The sequence below is a fragment of the Narcine bancroftii genome, chromosome 9 (assembly GCF_036971445.1).
Source record: "Narcine bancroftii isolate sNarBan1 chromosome 9, sNarBan1.hap1, whole genome shotgun sequence".
Classification (NCBI taxonomy): Eukaryota; Metazoa; Chordata; class Chondrichthyes; order Torpediniformes; family Narcinidae; genus Narcine; species Narcine bancroftii.
The window spans coordinates 45,563,585-45,582,818 of NC_091477.1; the positions used below are offsets into that span (position 1 = coordinate 45,563,585).

Here is a 19,234-nt window from a genome sequence, read left to right on the forward strand (position 1 = left end):
AGATAGGCGTTAGACATCAGAAGGACTGTATCAGGCATAAACTGTTAACTGAAGAACTTTGCTCTTGCTGGTTTATTTGGCATTGTTTCAACTTCTATTATTTATGCCCAATGAAGGGGAAAAGTAAATAAGATCCTCTTTTGTTCCATCTCCTGTCACCAACTCTTAAGATCTGTGAAAGTTTATGCCTAAAAGAGCAAATAAAAGAAAATATTTCCACTGGCAGGTAACCAGAGCACATAAATTTAGAGTAATTGGGAAAAGAACAAGTTGTTGTGTTCTGATCTGTACTGCCTGTAAGGATTGCAGTTTCAACAAGAGAAATTTTCAAGAGTTCAATAAGCATTTGAAAAAAAAAGAATTTGGAGAAAAATGCTGAGGGAGGGGGTGGGGTAGTTAAGACTGACTGGACAAATGCAGAAGACCAAGTTCTCATCTCTTACAATGGCAGGTGTTTTGGGGAAGGTGTTACATTGGCAAACTGTTGAAGTACAACTGTCCAGCATAGAATGCATCTGAAGATTTCAAGTTCAGGATAGACTCATTTCATGAGAATAGTTACGTGTAAACTAGTGCTTTGTGGGCAAAGCCTAGTTAGTGATTGAATCTATACCTTGATCTGTCATTTTTTGATTCCAGGAACACTCTGGCCGGGTATTTCGGCTGCAGTTTGATGAATTTCAGATTATCAGTAGTTCCCATGATGACACCATTCTGATCTGGGATTTCTTGAATGTGCCATCAAATAATCAGAATGAAACTCGTTCTCCATCAAGGACGTACACCTATATCTCAAGATAATGGAACAGATGGTCACTACCTGCAACAGGTATCATTGGCTTTCACTTTTTAAACAAGTTTTTGACTGTTATTCTTCTTCAGTAGTTTTACGTTAGATGCGAGTTCACGACTGTCCCAAGAAGCCTTCAAAATGTGATGATTTCATCAAAGTTAACTCTCAAGTAAATTTCTTTCTCTGGTGGGGAGCAGATTGAAACATTGGCTCAGCTTGTTTCTTACACAATGGCTGCTTTTGATCTGTTACCTGCATGAACTTGTGTACAATCTTTATTCTTCAAAATAATTTTCCTCTAGGACCATTCTTCATATGAACAGTCTTATTTCCCACAGAAACTGATTAAAGGCTTGCTTTTAGATATTTCAGAGAAGGTGTAACAAATTTTGTAATTTCAGGTCAGTTTGAATTCCCACCTCTTTTTAGCTGTTAAAGCAAATGATATTCAGATCAAAATATTCTTGACAGTTTTGGTCAAGTACAAATTCTTATTCCTTGATGTTAAATTCATCTTCTTTGCTGAAGCCTGATTGAAATTGTTCCCATATGATAAACTAGGCAATTTAACCTTTCACTCTCCAGCAGAAAATTGTAACTGAAGAAATAGAAAATGACAAAAGGGCCCTGAATTTCAGAGTTCTCAAACTGATAGTTTATTTATTGTCAAGAAATGCTGCATTTGATACATTCTTGTCTTGAATAATATTCTGATGAGATGGAATGACTACCATACCCACTCTATTTGGAGTTGAAAGGTCGTATGTCTGATCTATGCAATCTGCCATTGAAGGAAGATGTGTTTACAGTATATTACAGAAGGCTACTCAAGTGTGGAATGAGCCTATTATCCACTGTATTCCCTTTACATTCCGAATCATTCATCCCTCATTTTGCGATGATGTAATAATCAAGTAACAATTTAACATTGTAACATGTCCCCAGGTGCAGTTCAAGAATATTACTAAACAAACTTGCTTAAGGACAAGTAAAAATGCTTAACCAAGGATGTAGGATTGAAGAGACATCTGCAAGGAGTAGTCCCTTGCTGTTTGTGGAAGAGTATTCCAACTGTCTATCATCTTTTGGATGTAGAAGTGTTCCTTAACCAGCTGGCTCTAATTTTTAGTCAATGGTCCCAAGTAATTGATTCATGGCTGGCGTAAATGACCTTGTAATTGAGCCTTCCCCATAATTTCTTGAATACTTTGACTTTCAAAATTATGGTGAACATGGCCCCGATTTGTTTAACTTTTCAAGTAAAATTTGATAGCTCAGGATCAATGTATTCTTTTAAGTGCAATTGTACCCCTCATATTGTTTTAGTCCAGTATCTCGACCATGATTTTTAACATGTTGTCTTCATAAATTTCATAGAAAATATGCTTCAATGAGATCTCCCTGCGTTTTTATCAGTTGCAGTGAGTAGAACTCCAGTCTATCCAGTCTTTATTCACTTCTGCCATCTCAGGAATCAGTTTAGTAAACTTTCAGTGCACTCCCTCAAAGGCAAGAATATTGTTCCTCTTCTCAAGAAACCAAAACTGCCCACAATGCTCAAGGGGTGGCCTTACCAAGCCCTTACACAACTTCAGTATGGCCTCCTTGCTTCTATATTCAAAACCTCTCACAGTAAAGGCCAACATGCTATTTGCTCTCCATCATCTGCTATACCTGTATTCCAACCATCTTTCAGTTATAAAGGCTGGCATTTCAGTCATCTTTGAGATTTCTTTTGGCCCATGACATTTTAATAATTCATGTGTGCCATCTCCTAAAACCCTCTGAATCTTCACTATTTCTAGAGGATGTAAATAAAATTTAGAAAATACTCTCATCTATAATATGGAATTCAGAATCGATGATGATTGACTTGCAATTAATTGCCCAAAGTTTGTCCATACATTTAATCCATTCCTATATCTCTGAATTAAAAGCTTCCATTTGCATATCGGCTACCAACAAATTTGCTTGGATGGCTTCCTGTTAAAATAGAATCCGACCATTTAGCTCCATGAACCTCTGCAAAATGAGTCTGTGGCTGATCTCGAACCTTGTCCACTTTCCTACCTGATTAACTTGCATCCCAATTATCTCTGTTCAAAATTTATTATTTTAACCTTGAAAACACTCAGTGACTGAACCTGCAGAGGAAAATGATTCCAAAATTGCAACAATATCAGTAAAGAAATTTCTCCTCAAGGCACTGCTGACCTTTTTTTCTGTGACACGGCCATTATTCCAGATCCAGCAAATAAAATGGTGTCTCAGTAACAATCTTGTTAATCTGCTCTCAGTCTCTTGGTTTTCTCAAAGATGTAACCTCTTATTCTTCTGAATACCACTGCATAGCAGCCATTTTCCCTTGATGGACAACCGCTTCATCCAGAAATTAATATTCCTTTATGCTGCATTGGCAACTATGTTTTTACATTGTTGTCGTGTCTCAAAACTGCACATAGTGCCTCCTGGGTGGTCATCAAAGGTCTGTACGCTCCATTTTCATATTTTTTATATTCCTAAGAACTTAAAGGAGTGTGCTCCACCATCGAGCTTGATCCACTATGTAATAAGATCATGACTGATCTGGCTGTGGACTCAGCTCTTGAATCCCTCTGATCCTTCATCATTTACATGTTCCTGTCCTTACCTGCAAAAATCTGTCCAACGGGATCTTAAGTATATTTAATGAGTCAACCTCTAATGTTTCCTTTCATAGACTACACCTACAAGAGGTGCATCCAGCTGCAGTTCCTTACAGATCGAGTTAGCGAGCTAGAGCTGGATGGAATCTGTCCGAATTATTCGGGAGGCAGAGAGGGTGATGGACAGAAGCTATAGGGAGACAGTGACACCCTTGAATATAATGGAACCTTTACCAAAAGACCAGAGACAGGTATCTGGGTGACTATTAGGAGAGGGAAGGGGAATAGGCAGTCAGTGCAAAGCATCCTTGTGGCATTCCTCTCAAATTTATTTTTAAAAATTTAGCATGGTAACAGGCCACTTGGCCCACAAGTCTGTGCCACCCAATTTACACCCTATTTTCCTACACCCCCAGTATGTTTTTAACGTAAGGCAAGCAGCAAGTACACCATTTTGGATACTGTTGGGAAGGAATGATCTACTAGGGACAAGTTGTTGTGGTCATGTCTCTGGTACAAAGTCTGGCCCTTTGGATAAGAAGGAAAGGGGGAGAAGAGGAGAGCTATAGAATGGAGATTCGACAGTTGGGCAAATAGAGAGGAGGTTCTGTGAACAAGATCGAGACTCCTGGATGGTATGTTGCCTCCCAGGTGCTGGGATTGGGGATTTCTCCAATCGAGTTTACATCAGTCTCAAGCGGGGGAAGAGCAACCAGATGTCATGGAAGAAGGAAGCATATATTAGATTTGGGAAGCAAAAAACAGGAAGGACTGATGAGAATTTAATGGTAGCCAGGAAGGAACTTGAGAAAGGATTTAGGAGAGGGCTTTGAGAAGGCTTTGGCAAGAATGATTAAGGAAAACCCTAAGGCATCTGTGCTTGTGTGAGGAACAGATGGATGAGGAGAGTGAAGGGAGAACTGCTTAAGGATAAATGAGGCAATATGAGTGGGGAGGTCCTAAAATCCTAAATAAATACTTTGCTTCAGCATTCACTAGAGAAAAGGATCTTAGTCAAGGTGAGGTCAGAATAGAACAAGCTTATGTTCTGGACCATGTTGAGATTAAGAAAGAGGAAGTATGGATCTTCTTAAAAACATTAGGATTGATGTCCCTGGGACTAGATGAGATATACCCAGGTTGTTATGGGAAGGGAGGGAAGAGATTGCTGGGGTGTTGACAATGATCTTTGTGTCCTCCTTGTCAACGGGGAGGTGCCGGAGAATTGGAAAATGGCAGATGTGGTCCCTTATTTGAAAAAGGTAAAAGGGAGAATCCAGGGAATTGTAGACTAGTGAGTCTTGCATCAATGGTGGGAAAACTATTGGAGAGGATTCTTAAAGGACAGGATTTTCAAGTATTTAGAGAAGTAAAGTCTTCTCAGGGATAGTCAACATGACATTGTGAGGGGAAAGTTGTGCCTCATGACCCAAATTGGTTTTGAGTAGCTAACAAAAAAAAAATTGATGGTAGGGCATTTGACAAGGTCCCCCATGGAGATTCGTTCAGAAAGTCAAGAGGCAGACACCTGTATAAAAAGGTGATGGGAGGAATGGGGAGGACCACAGGCTAACAGGTAAGAGGTAATAGGTGGAAACAGGTAGGAAATAAGAAGAGAAAAGAGCTGAAAAGTGGTAGGGGAAGAGCCCAGCTCTCTGATAAGAGAAGGAAGATGGTGGGGAGTTAGAGGTAAGGAAACAGACGAATCAGGAAAGAAACACAGATGTGTAACTCTCAGAACTGAAACAGGTTTTATTTAACTGTATTTCTGGAGTAATCAACATATTTCTGAGGAAGTGTTACTTTAAATTCTTAATGCAAAGTCTCTGGTATTATAATTTGGCAGTTAAAATCTGTGCTGGAAAATGGGGTTCCCTCTCAAGGCTATCTTAGCTGCCTGTGGTATTTAGGCCCTTTCATACAGTCAAACAGCCCAAGTATAAAGGCTGAGATTCTCTGCGCCCTCATGTCAGGAGACTTAACTCCATGAATGTGCTCTGGTTGGCTCCAAGGCACTGACTGCAATCCCTCTCAGGGGAAGGGTAAGCGGTGGAGCACTTTGCCACCCAGCATGAATGTACTGCTGCTGACAGTGGCTGGCTAGGGGCGGGCTGATGACATTGCGATTATGCTGTCAGCCTATGACACATCTCCACTCTCTCTCCCATCACTCACCCTTCTCCATCCATGACCCCCTCAGGGCAGGGGAAGGGGCAGCGGCAGGGGCCGTCAGGACAGGGGCGACCGGTGGGGACAGCTAGTGCAGGCTGTGACAGCCCCAGTGGTTGCTCCAGATTCGGCCGCTCATCAGCGCCAGCGGCTCAAGCCCTGGCAGAGCAAAGGCCTTCTTCCCTACCCATAATCCCCCACACAGCTGGAACCGTTCTGGGAAACACAGAGTGGTTCCAACTGCATAGGGGATTATAGGTAGGGAAGACGGCCATTGGTCAGCCGCGTATTTATGGCAGGCGGGGCCACAGCAATAGTCGCTCCGGATGATGCACCAAGGCACCACTCTGGATAAAATCAGCACTGGAGCTGCCTTTTAGGACAGCTTCATGAACAAGTATGTTTAAAATTTTTATCCGTCTCTGAAGCCGGCCTCGAAGCGGAGGCTGAACATGAAAACACCTATGTCAGCACAAAGAATGCCAAATTGTGCTCCCTGTTGACCTGTGGCTGCTTCTGCCCTCTGAGCCTGCTGCCCTCTTCATCATTTCTTTGAGAGGAAGCTTGTTTACTCTTGGCTGTTGGATTTAAATGATTCGGGATTTCTTGTCAGCAAAAAAAAGCAACAATGAAATTGTTCGCAGTGAGACACTAACCACGATTCCTTTTTCCTGTGGTGTAGCTGGTTCCCTAGTGTTCCAAAATAAAGACGCTGCCATTTGATCATCGATCATTTTCAAACCTCTTCAAGAAAGTAAGGGCTGTATTTTTATTGCTGTTTGAATAGTATCTTTAGGTTTAGCACTGTTGCTCAGAGGTAAGTAACATGGTAACGTAAGGTACTGAGATAATAAATTGTGCTTATCCCAGTTTTTAGTCTTGGTTTTGATTTTCTAATGTTGAATTTCAAGTCAAGCAATAAATGAGTGCATTTTCCAGGGGATCTTCAAAACTGATGCAGTGCCATTTTACTGTACATCCTTAATGCTTAACAATCAAATGAATAAACAAGACAGAAAAAGTTGAGTCAGTGAGCAAATGGACTGTCGATTGTAACGTTCTACTTGGGGTCTGATTTTTTAAAAAAAATTCCTCCTGAGGCACAACAAAATTCAACCAAATTAATGAGTGTTGCTGGGGCGGACTGATGACATAGATAAAAGTTCACTGAGGCAGAATCTTTGTAGGTCTCTGAAACCTTAAGAGAAATAGGATAATAAAAAAATTGTAAAATACGGTTATTTGTCACATAATACGTAATAGAATGAGAAAATTGGTTCTTTCACAAGCAGTCTAACGGTTCAACGCTAACATACATACAGCCTTGTAAAGAAGGACAAGAGCACAATTAAAGTGTTACAGCAGAAGGAAAAAGTAATTAGTATCAAGTAAGGGTGCATGAGAGCACTGTTGTAAGATTCATTCAGGAAATTGTCTTTAAGCCTGTTGGTGTTCAATTTCACACTCTTGAGCCTTCTCAAGAGAAAGAAAAAATTGTGCCCAGACTGTGATTGGCTGCCTTTCCTAGGTAGCAAGAGATGGAATCCTTGGAGGGGAGGGAAGTTTGCTTGATGTTTTGAGCTTCCTTCTGCAGCTTCTTCTGATCTTGAACAGGGGCAACTCCCATCCCATGCTGTGATGCATCCAGCAAGTATAGTTTGAATGGAGCACCTGTAGATGATAGTGAAGGACATGGGATACATGCCAGACTTAGCATTCTAAGAGAATTAATGGGTTAGTGCTCTTTCTTGCCACCATTTAAACTTGAATGCTCTAGATCAGGGGTGTCAAACTCAAATTCACGGAGGGCCAAAATTAAAAACTTGGACTAAGTCAAGGGCCGAACTAAATATTTATTGAAAATTTTTCAACAACATCTGCATGTTTTCTCTTCTTTCAACATATGTAATGTTAAACTTTTTCTTATTAAAATAAATGTTTAATAATAGTTTTGGATAAACTCTTTCCAGAAGCATTAACAAATGAGAAATAAAATATTCAATAAATAATATTTCTCTATAGAGGATTTGTCAAATGTTGCTAGTGTGCTGTCGAATAGTAAAATCTGAGGGCTATTGAGAATGTGGGAGAATAACATGATTCCTGAAACAATCAAATGGGTGACTGATTGTGGGCATGAACTCGAGCAGGGTTATTTGCCATGCCCTTTTTCCATTGGTACAGATATCCTTTGATTTACACACTTTTCAAGTTTTATGCCTAATGAGCTTGTATCCAGGTGCAGGACCATTTTTAACCAGGAATATATTTATCACTGTGACATGAAACTATTGGAAGATCGTTTTATCCTGAGATTAAAGTTCATAATCCTTACTCAGGCCTGTGTGCGGGAGGGCGGGGTTTGCAGGCGATCGGGTTGGACAACGACAGTGCGGGGGCATCGGCTCTTGCTGCAGGGCGGCATCTCGGCGGATCAGCGGCCCCGTCACCTTGAGTCACGGGTCGGCCTGTGGCAGGGAGGGGTAGTGGGCAACGGTCCTGACGAGGTCAGGCCCGAGGCCTCCGGTTCCGGGCGCTGGGAAGCGGCCTTGGCTTCCCCTGACACCGGCCAGGCCCCAAAACCAGAGTCCACGGTGAGACCCTGCAACGTAAACAGAGGAGGTAGGGGCGATTAGCGGGCTGACGCCAATGCATTCTGGGATTTATAGTATTAGCTGTGCATGTGCTATACTGGCACGGCGGCCAGCGGGCCACCTCTAATACATTTTTGAAATGATCTTGCAGGCCAAATATAATTATGGCCCGCGGGCCAGAGTTTGACATGTGTGCTCTAGATCATTGGAAATATTTACTTTCAAGAACTTGGAGCTGTTTGTCTCCACTTCAGCACTATAGATGTGGACAGAGGTGTAGAATATGTCTCCTCTTCTGAAGTCTATGATCACCTCCTTCGTCTTGTCAACATTGAGAGAGAGGTTGTTATTTTGGCACCATATAATTAAACTTTAAATCCTCTTTCTGTATCATTATTTAATATCTGGCCTATGACTCTAGTGACATCTGAAAATGGAGTTAGGATGGTATTGAGCTACATAGTTTTGTATGTAAAGTGTGAGAATGTTAACTGAAGACTGGGAATGTTAACAAAATGAAGACTAAATAGGCAAAGAGAAAGTGAAGAACTGCAGATGCTGGAACCTTGTGTGAACAAAGAAATTGAGGTCAGGCAGCATCCATGGAGCAAAATGGTTAGTTAATATTTCTGGTTGAGAGATATGAGCAAAAATGGACTAAATGGGCAGTTTTTTGTTGTTTTAGGATGAATTAGTTTCAAGATGGTAGGTAAGTTGCATTTTTAATTTTGTCAGGTATAATTCATTGGTTCTGTTTTTGGCCTTTGAGCCAAAGTCATTGTTTAAAATCCTAAACATTTGGCTGTACAGAGGAAGTCCAGGGTTTTGCATATGCTCACTCTATAAAGTGAAAACAAGGCTGGAAGCCTGTCTTGTGTGTGAATTTTAAACGTCCATTGTACATTTGAAGGAAGAGCACTGAAGTAATCTGCTTTAGTGATCACATAAATAGTCAATCAGCATTGTTAAAACAGATTATCTGATCATTATAACTTGACTTTACAGACTTTGCTTTGTGCTGATTGACTGATCTCAATGCAAACTTTTCAGACTGGACATTCCAAAGTGCTTAACAGCCAATTAAGTTTTTTTTTCTCAGTCAGGCTACTATGGCAGTCTAGAAAGCTGTAGATAATTTAAAAACAGCTACACACTTTGATGAGCATTGAGTAACAGGAATGGAACATGAATCTGCAGTCTTTTGATTTGAAGAAGCATCATTAACACAGATGATGCTACATACATTTATGAAGAAAGTGCCCCATGATTTGTAGATATGAAAATGCTCAGCTCTGAAATGAAGAATGGTCTTTGTGGGGACAAGTGTGGAAGGAGGTTAAATATAATTATTGGAGCTTTTCCAGGTGATAGTCATCATGTGTGCTCCAGTGCGAATTGGTACAAATGCCTACTGTGTTCAATCTCCCAACATGAGCTGAAAGTCCATTCTAATTTGATACTTTGCTGCATGGATTCCTAAAGAGTAGAAGCCAAGGCTAAATTTCATCAATCTTCACCTTCGAATGTTGCTGGGTGTAAGGAAGACAAGTTTGATGCGTCCTCATTGCTACCTGGCCTGCGATCAGCAAATAGCAGAAACCAGTAAAACTGGGATCCATTCAACTCTTATGCATTACTAGGTCAGACACCCACCAGCTGAGCTAATAGAATTCCCAAACCAAGTATTTATAACGAGACACACCTGGAGGATGTAACTTTTTGTGGTTTTGTATCGTCCCCACCCTCCAATCCATTGAATAAGGAATGTCAGAAGTGTGGGTGGCAGCTGTAGTTTGAAAAAAGATGAAGGTGTAAAACTGCACAAGGTTACACTTGTCATTTCACAGAAAGATCCTTTGTCTGCTGAATAAACATATGACACGTGTATGTTTATGCATGTTGAGTTCTGTAATCAATTTTTTGAAACAAACCTTTAAAGGGGACCGTATATTCTAATAATATCATCCATCCTGTTGATCACTCTCCCAGTCAGATTGCTCACTATTCAATTAATTCATACTCTAAGCTGGCAAAAGATTTCTCAACATCAAAGTCACCAAATCAGGAAGGATGGTGGTTAGGAAACTGGTGTTCATGACTTATTGGCAGACGTATAAAAAGTTTGTTTTCTGGAAAGAAATACCCCATTGTATGCTGCAAGTTCCAATGGTAACTGTTGGGAGCAGGCTAGGAACATGCTGATGCATGTGGGACCCATTATAACCAATGCCTAGACTATTCTGTTTTGGAATTGGTTTTAATTTAATATAAAGAAAGATAATTTTGCAATGATTATATTAAGAGACAGTAAGAAAGCTGGAGAATTTTGATTGCTCATTTCCTTGGTTACTTTACACTGTGTCTTTTACACTTTTGACATTTTAACACTGTTCATTTGTGCTCCAAGATAACATTCATATAAAGTTCCTCTTTTGTAATCTTAGTCCTTTTTTTTGCATAGACTTGGTGCAACAAACAGTTCCACCTATAACAGCAGTAACTGTGCCATAAACATGAATAATCACAGGTATTTCCTCAGAAGTTCTACTGGACAAAACTGGACACTGAAGTGCATAAGAGGCAGTGGGTTCAGGAGACCAACAACTTAGTGAAAGAGATTAACTTTAAGCAATATCTTAAACCATAGAGGTCTTCAGCATGGAAACAGGCCCTTTGCCCCAACTTGTCCATGCCAACCAAGCTGTCCTTGCCTACATTTGGCCCATATTCTTCTGAACCTTTCCAATATCTTTTAACATTGTAATTGTCCCTGCCTTTACCACTTCCTTTGGCAGCTCATTACCTGTGTGCAAAGAAGGTACCCCTCAAATCCCTTTCAAATCTTTCACCTCTTACCTTAAATATATACCCTCTATTCACTTTTTGTGAATAGTAAATTAACTTCGTGATTTTATAAACGTCTATAAGATCCATGCCCCCCCCCCCCACCGCCCACTTTTTTCCTTGGCCTCCTGTACTCCAAGAAGAAAGTCACAGGTTATCCAGCCTTCCTGATAATTTAGGCCTGGCGCAGTCACATTCTCATCAACCTTATCTCCACCCCACTTGTACCTCCAAGTCTTTCTGCTCCGCAGAAAAAAGTGGAGAGGGATTTGAGAATTTGGGATTAGGAAGATTAACACACAATTGCCATGGAGGATTAATTAAATCAGAGATGTAGAAGAGGCAAAAATTGGAGCAATGTGATCATCTGGAAAGGTTGTAAAGTTAGAACATTGGAGCACAGTACTGTCCCTTGGCCCACGATGTTGTGCTCACTTATGGAAATCTACTGCACAACTTTCTAATTTCCCTACCTCACACTCATAACCCTTTATTTTCCTTGTATTCATGTCCCCATCTAAGAATCTTTTAAATGTTGCTACTGTACTAGTCTACACTAATCCAGATGCCTATTCAGGGGACATATCAGAGGTAACTTTCCTCCACTCAGATGTCTTCTGGGATTGGCCATTGTGGCCCAGGGAAAGAGGTGTGGCTATTCACCCTATCAAAGCCCCTCATAATCTTATGCCCCTCAATTAAGGTGCCTCTCCTTTATTTTAATAATTTATTTACGATCAATACATATAACAAATTTAAAAACACCAGATCACATTGTTACAGAGTTATTGATTTATAGAAAGAGAAAGGCTCGATCTTTGTCAACCTTGCTTCATAAGTCCTGTTCACTAATCATCCTGGTAAATCTCCTGCACCCTCTCTTAAGTATCTATATCCTTCCTGTAATTAGGCAATCAAAACTGAACACAGTATTCCAAGTATTGTCTAACAAGCTGCCACAAAATCTCCTGAACTTGTACAAAGTTACTCAGAAAATGATGGAGCAGAGGAGATGATGCTTTAAGATTTGCTGTTTTTGCTATTTGTTTGGTTTTGTCCTTTAAGATTCTTAATTTAATCCAACTGATTGTGAGTTCTCTATGACTAAAATTTATTGTAGTTTCCATCTAGCAGAAGGAAGCTGTACTTAAAAAGTTGATATGGTCTGGTCTTGGAGACAACCCCCAAGTGAATACACTTGTTTGTCTCAACAACCATTATTTTATGAAAGCAATTATATTTTAACATCAAAATGTATCAAAGGCAATTTAAGATAGGGTTATACAAATAAACCATTTCACTATTTGTTCAAACTACCTGGAACTCAAATCCCAGTTCATCATGGATTTTGGAAATGCACCAATGCCTTGCAAGAACAGAAGAATTTTTGAGCCAGTACCGATAATCAAGACTTCTGGCCTGAAATGTTAACCATTGTTTTTGTCCACTGATGCTGTTTGAGCTGCTGAGTTCCTCCAGAAGATTGTATGTTGCTGCAGGTTCCAGCATCTGCATCCCCTGTATACCCAGAAGAGTTTTTTGAGATGGGAGGATGGTGTTTAGAGGGAGTTGCTAGCAGTTGCCAAGGTAAAACATTTTCGACCAGTTAATTTAATATGGGCTCCAAGATGTCCCAACATACTTGGAGGTGCTGTTCTGACCTTGAGTGCTGTCTGGAATTTGCATAGTCCCCTTGTAATTGTGTGCTTTCCTTGGTACAGTGGTTTCCTCAACGTAGCAATGATGTGTTGGTAGGTTCATTTGATACTGTAATTTTAGGTGGATGGCAAGAGAGTGGGGAGTTGATGGACATATGAGGGAGAATAGGTTGCAGGGAGGTAATTTGGAAATGGGACCACTAGGACTTCTTTTGAGAACCTGCATGGATACATTGGACTGAATGATAGCGACCTTTGTCATAAAATACGAGTAACCAGACAAAGACTGTAGAAGTATAATAAACAAAGTGTTGCAGAAACTCAGCAGGCCATGCAGCATCCATAGGAAGTAAAAGGTAGTCAATGTTTTGGGCTTAGAAAAATGGATAGATGTCTGAACAAAAAAGTGGGGGGAGCTAGCCACATTCATAATATAGGAAAAGTGCTGGGCAAGTTACATAAAGCAAGATCATTATTTTTTGTGACTTGTCGGCAAAAACTGCTTTTTTTTATCCTGTTCGATTATAGCATAAAATCTTTTGCATGCATCCCAAATAGCAGATGAAAGTCCATTTAAATAACCTGTCCAAAGGAGGACACTGTCAGCAGTGATGAGATTATTCTCATGCACGAGCATCGAAATTCTTGCTGCAGCTGAGTGGATACATAGAGAAAATCTATAATAGTAAATTAAATTAAGAGTCAATAAATATACATTATAGATTTAAAGATTCACAGTATTCCTAATGCAAAAAAAAGTAAATTCAGATAGTGCGGTCCTTTTCTGCTGTCTGAGCAGTCTATTATTAGTGAACCAAGGGAAGGTTAGAAACTGTTCTTTAACCTGGAAGTTCTGCTCCTCTGACTTCTAAGGTAGCAGCAGGAAGAGGGTGTGACATCTGTTATGATGTTGGCGACCTTCTTGAGGCAGCACCTTGTATACAGAACATGTCTGCAAGGGACCTGGCTATGTTTACTGATAGAGTATCTGATGATCTATCAAATCTCCTCAGACTCCTTGGAAATGGAGGTGTTGGTGTGCCTTCTTCACAGTTGCCTTGATATGCTTGCTCTAGGAAAGGTCTTCTGAACTGAGATTTTGGCTCGCTCCATCAATTATGCACAGGTTTGTGGTCCCTCAACCTATCTTTCCTAAAATCAACAATCATCTCCTTAGTCTTGGTGATGTTCAGAGCAAGATCGTTGTTCTAGCACCACCAAAACAGATTCTAGATCTCCATCCTGTATTCTAACTCATAATCTCTGGTTCTTTGGCCAACATCGGTAGTGTTGTCAGTGAATTTGTAGATCGATTTACAGCTGAACCTGGCTATGTAGTCATGATTTACAAGAAATAGAGCAGGGGACTAAGCATGCTGCTTTTGGGCACCCCTGTGTCAGTGAAGAGGATGTGATATTACTGATCTGCACTGATTGGGGTCTGCTGATGAGGAAGTCAAGGATCCAGTTACAGAGAGAAGGACAGAGATCTCTATCCTTTAGCTTGGTGATAGATTTTGCTGGCAGGATGGTGTTGAACACTGAGCTGTAGTCAATGAACAACAGTCTGGCTTAGGTGTTCCTGTGGACGAGGTGATCTAACGCAGATTGGCGGGCCAATGAGATGGCATCTGACTTTGATAAGTGAATTGAAGTGGGTCAAAGTCCTTCCTGATTTGGGAATTATTCACTCCATAAACCAACCTCTCAAAGCACTTTATCATGGTGGATGTCAGTGCCACTGGCTGAAAGTCGTTGGGTCACCTCGTACTTCTTGGGTACTGGAATGATGGATGTTCTTTTTAAAGCAGGTGGGGACCACTGACTGTTGTTGCAAGAGGTTGATGCAAACACTCCAGCTAGTTTGTTTGCGCAGGTCTTAAGGACCTGGCCAGGTACTGTGTCTGGGCCAGAAGCTTTCTCAGGATTTTCCCTCCAGAAGATTTTGCTCACCTCAGCATTAGAGAGTGGGAGCACAAAGTCATTGAGGGCTGTGGAGGCTCGCGAGAGTTTTTGATTTTTTTTTCTTTCAAAGAATGCGTAGAGGCGTGGAACTTGTCTGGAAGAGATGTATCACAGTTAGTGACACTACCTTGTTTCGCCTTGAAGGATGTGATGGCATACAAGCCACCTTCACTACTTCTCTGAGTGGTCATCCTCAGTTTTGTAAGAGCAAGAATTTTCTGTTCAAATATGCGGCCCCACAATATTTATTCAGTATATTTTGATTTATATAGGACATTGAGTCAGTTTGCAAGGAATCTTCACTCTTCTGAATCTAAAAAATAACAGGATTTTTAACTTTAATCTGAACTCCTACATTGTAGGTCTCACTGATATAAATGTTGAGTAATAGTCGAAATATTACTGTGGTTGAGACCAGATCCAGCCTCGTGGCCTACATCTTAGGCAAGAATGCTACCAATTGAACCTAAACTAATATCAAGCCACCAAACTCACTAACAAGCAGTGAGAATATTCTTGTTTCTTCACTTCTGAGCTGAACAGTGAAGCACATGGTTTTTTTCCAATCGTAAATGGCAAAGCATAGCTCCAGAATTCCCTGGTCAGCCAGTTAGTCTTTTACCAGCTGACAAGGAGATTGAATGTTTGTAAATATCTTTAACATTTTAAAGCATTTAAATTATATTTAAAAAATAAGCATACTGATATATATTTAAAAGTTAAGGTGCTTATAAATATTAGAAAACAATAGGATCTAGTAAAACTAATTCGATCAAATCAAAGAAATGCTAACCCTTTTCGTTTCTCTTCTCCCTGCACAATCATTTGTTCTCCAAGAGACTGGCCTTGCTAAAACTGCACGAGGGATAAAAGATCGGCGGCAGACCACTGTGGGATTCCATGAGCAGGTGCTGGAATGCCACTGGACTGTCTGGAACTTCTGTCTGCACTAATGCATACTTGCCAGCAACTTTTCATGGATGCTTAATTGTCAGTGTGTTCAAGGGGAGGATTACTGTAGCTATGAATATGAAGGGAATTTGAAGCACAATAGGAGTGCAGCATGCTCAGGTTGTGGTAGGTGCTCATTCTTCTTGCACCATACAAATGCACTGGAGAAACTCAGCAGGTCACTTAGCATCTAAAGGATAACCAACCTTTTGGGCCTGGGCACTTTTGAGAGTAGAGGGGGACCAGTGAGAGAGACTCTCACAAAACTCCCTTTGAAGAAAGGAGGAGAACAACTTCAGGGTGGGAAACCTTGGTGGAAGAGACTTTGCAATGGAGCAGTTGAACGGAGTGAAACAAGAAAATCTGCACATACTAGGGTTAAATGCGGTAAACAAATGTGCCGGAGAAATTCAGAGGTCACCCAGAAATCTTTTTATGGATACTGTGTGGCCTACTGAGTTTCTCCAGCACATTTGTGTATGGCACTTGACCCCAGCATCTGCAGATTTTGTTTAGCTTGGTCACTCTGGCTACAATTTCTTGGTGTACCAATCACTGTGGGATAACTATTGGTGTGAATTCCAAGAGAACTGGACATAATGCCACAGATCTGGTGTATGTGTCTAACAGATCAATTTTTGTTTACAGTGGTAACAGCCCAACATCAACAACCTGGAGAGTCAGCTTGGATTTTAGAGTTAGGAATGGAAGGGGAAGACGGAAATGAAAACGAATAATTAATAATTTATTCTTTTGTTCCGTAGGGGCTGGAATTACTACTGGATATTAGCTATGCAGAGCCTGAAGATGACAATGCTGAAAACAAACCATGTTTAGTTGTGGTGGCTTGGTTTCTGTGGATGTGGACAGATTGAAACCAGCAAGATATCAGAAAAGTACTTCATGCCTTTTTACCCGTTCTCCATCTTGATCTAACCACACCTACCCCACCCTTTCCTTCCTGCGTTTCTTCCTCTGGAGAACTCCGAATGGATTTTTACTGCAGAACTTGCAAGGTTGAACATATAACCAGCCTGACCATCTGCCCTGGCGTATATCTACATAACATATAAAGTGAGGGCAATTTCTGGTTCCTAAAGTGTTTCAGAGATGGATTCTTTAAAGTGACCCTCTGCCACACGTCTGATTGGAGGAAGGACATGGCCCATTCAGTATCGTTTTGCCCTGAGGTGACGTCATTTATTGGGACTTACGTTTTTTGGTTTGGTGCCATATTGTTTTAGAACAACTAGAGTTTGTTTCTCCCCACCAAAGCTTTGGTATGTATTAGGATGCAGTATTCTGTCAAAACCTGTATAGGTGCCCCACAATTTGCTGCATTTCTCTCCGTTTCATTTGGATAACTAATGGGAGCATGCTTAGCACATGGAAACAGTGTGTCGGATGAGTTCCTAACATTGGTGTTTTTTGAATGGGGTTGGGGGTGCTTCTTTAATATGTGTATTATATATACATATATAATATATGTATTATGCATAAAACTAACAGTAAATAGAAGTGGTAGCTGCTTATATATGAAAATTACATGCAATTCGAGCTGTGTTGAATGTAGCTAGTTGTATATAAATGTTGTGTGTTGATTGTATAGTAACCAGTTCGAAGCTTCTCATGGTTTCTCCCTCACCCCCCCCCCACCCCCCTCCCTTTCCCTTCAATGTTCCAGAAACTAAGGGCTATGTTGCACTAACTGTGAAATGCATGTATTTACGCATTGACTGCTGTTCCCCTTGCCCCCCTTTAAAACAGGGCTGGAATGTGAACCCCATTCTAATTTTAATCCCCAATTAATAAGATAATTTCTGTTTTCCTTTCAAAGATTTTTTTTTAAAGAAATGTGTGAAAGTCTTGACATTTAATTTAAAACTAAATTTAATTTGTTAAGGAAAGTGGTTTCTATTCCCCCGCTCCCATCTCACTCCAAGCCCCTGGTATATAATTAGGTGCAGTTCTTGGACCAAGTAATTATTGAATATCTCTGTTTTTGTACATATTCTGGAACCTTCCCTGTGTTTTAGCCTGATATGGTCATCTGCTACCTAGCTGCCAGACAAGTTTCAGACTGAATAAAATTATTCTCTCCTCCTTCCCATGAACCTTCAAAGAAACGTTGCAATTCCCCACAGCACACGTTTTGTAGTTGAAGACTAATGTTTTAACACCTCTCGACTAATATTATTAACTTTGCAAAAGCTGTCTAAGTATTGCCTCTACATTTTATATATATTGCAAATGTTGTCACAACTGAGATTCTGTACTTCTCCCCCAAGGAAGGGGTTCAACTGCTTGTGTTTTACACACTTTAAGAGACGAGGCGGTCAGTCTCATAGAACCTGGTATCTTGTTTGTATTTGGGTGTATATTTTGTAATGCTTTAATTTAAAGACCTGTTTTGAAGTCCTGTACCCAGTGTGTCACTGCAAAGGAATCCTCTTTCAGTTGGCAGCTGCAGAACCATGTAGGAATGCAAGGAACTGAGGATTAAGGAACTGTTTGACATTGGCTGTACTCTACGAGTATACTTAGTGCTCACAGCTGTGGACCCTGTTGAGGGACAGTCCGGCTGATGCTCTGAAAAAGTGCTGGGATGCAATGATTATGTCATGTAATTATGTTTGAAACTTCTGAACTCTGCCATCTTACCAGCTGAAATAAGTATATATGTCTGGACAGTTAATTATGACTGTTATAAATGTACAGAAAATGTTTCAGTTCAAGCTTTTACCGTGGAATGTGCTTAATAAATTACTTCAATTTAAAAATAAATGCAGCCAGTTACCGACCTTCACTTGGGATACAGACAGACCAAGCTAAATACAGCAGCAACTGAATGTATAGAACAGTATGTCTTTCACAAAGCAAGAAGCCATAAATGTTTGCTTGGTTCTCTGAAGATCTTCCCAATACTATGCTGTCAGTTGTATAGAAGTAGCCTTAACATCTGATTTGTATTCCATTTAACAAAGGAAGTTTAGTGGTGATCTAATTCAATTCATTTAGTTGATAGATTGAAGAGGGCAGTATTTTCATATGAGGGGAATTTGGGGTAAAGGAGCATAATCTAAAGAAGATTTTAAAAAAAATAGGAGCAGGAGTCGGTCATCTAGCCCATTGAGTCTGCTCCTCCATTCAATAAAGTCAGCTGATCTGACCCTGAACTCAGCTCCACATGCCTTTAATTCCTCCATTTTTCAAAATTTTATTCTTTTTATCTGTGTTTAAATGCATTCAATGAGGCTGCCTCCACTGCTTCCTTGGGCAGAGAAATTCACATACGCTACTCTCTGGGGAAAAACAATTTTTCCTCATTGGTATTAAATTTGCTCCCTTGAATTTTGATACCATTTCCCCTAGTTCTAGTCTCACCTGCCATTGAGTACAACTAACCTGCTTATATCTCGTCTATTCCTGCTATAATTTTGAACCTCTATAAGATCCCCTCTCATCCTTCTAAACTCCAATGAGTACAGCCCTGGGCGACTCAATGAGCTAACCCTCTCAGTTCCAGAATCATCCTGAAAGCTCCTCACCACTGCCTCCAAAGCCAATATATCTCTTCTCAAGTAGACGAATCAGAACTGCTCGCAGTCCTCCAGG

The 19,234-nt window shown here is 40.5% G+C and overlaps 1 protein-coding gene across 8 annotated transcripts in view; it reads left to right on the top strand.

The window, feature by feature from the left end:
• The window catches only part of LOC138743487 (F-box/WD repeat-containing protein 11), a 175,656-nt gene extending 157,253 nt beyond the window's left edge, over window positions 1-18,403 (top strand). For all 8 annotated transcript variants that reach the window (XM_069898935.1, XM_069898937.1, XM_069898940.1 and 5 more), the window contains 2 exons: window positions 640-829; window positions 16,384-18,403. In XM_069898935.1, the coding sequence (XP_069755036.1) occupies window positions 640-801 (162 nt within the window). In that variant the 3' untranslated portion in view covers window positions 802-829; window positions 16,384-18,403. The remainder of the gene's footprint in view (window positions 1-639; window positions 830-16,383) is intronic.
• Window positions 18,404-19,234: the final 831 nt, after the last annotated feature.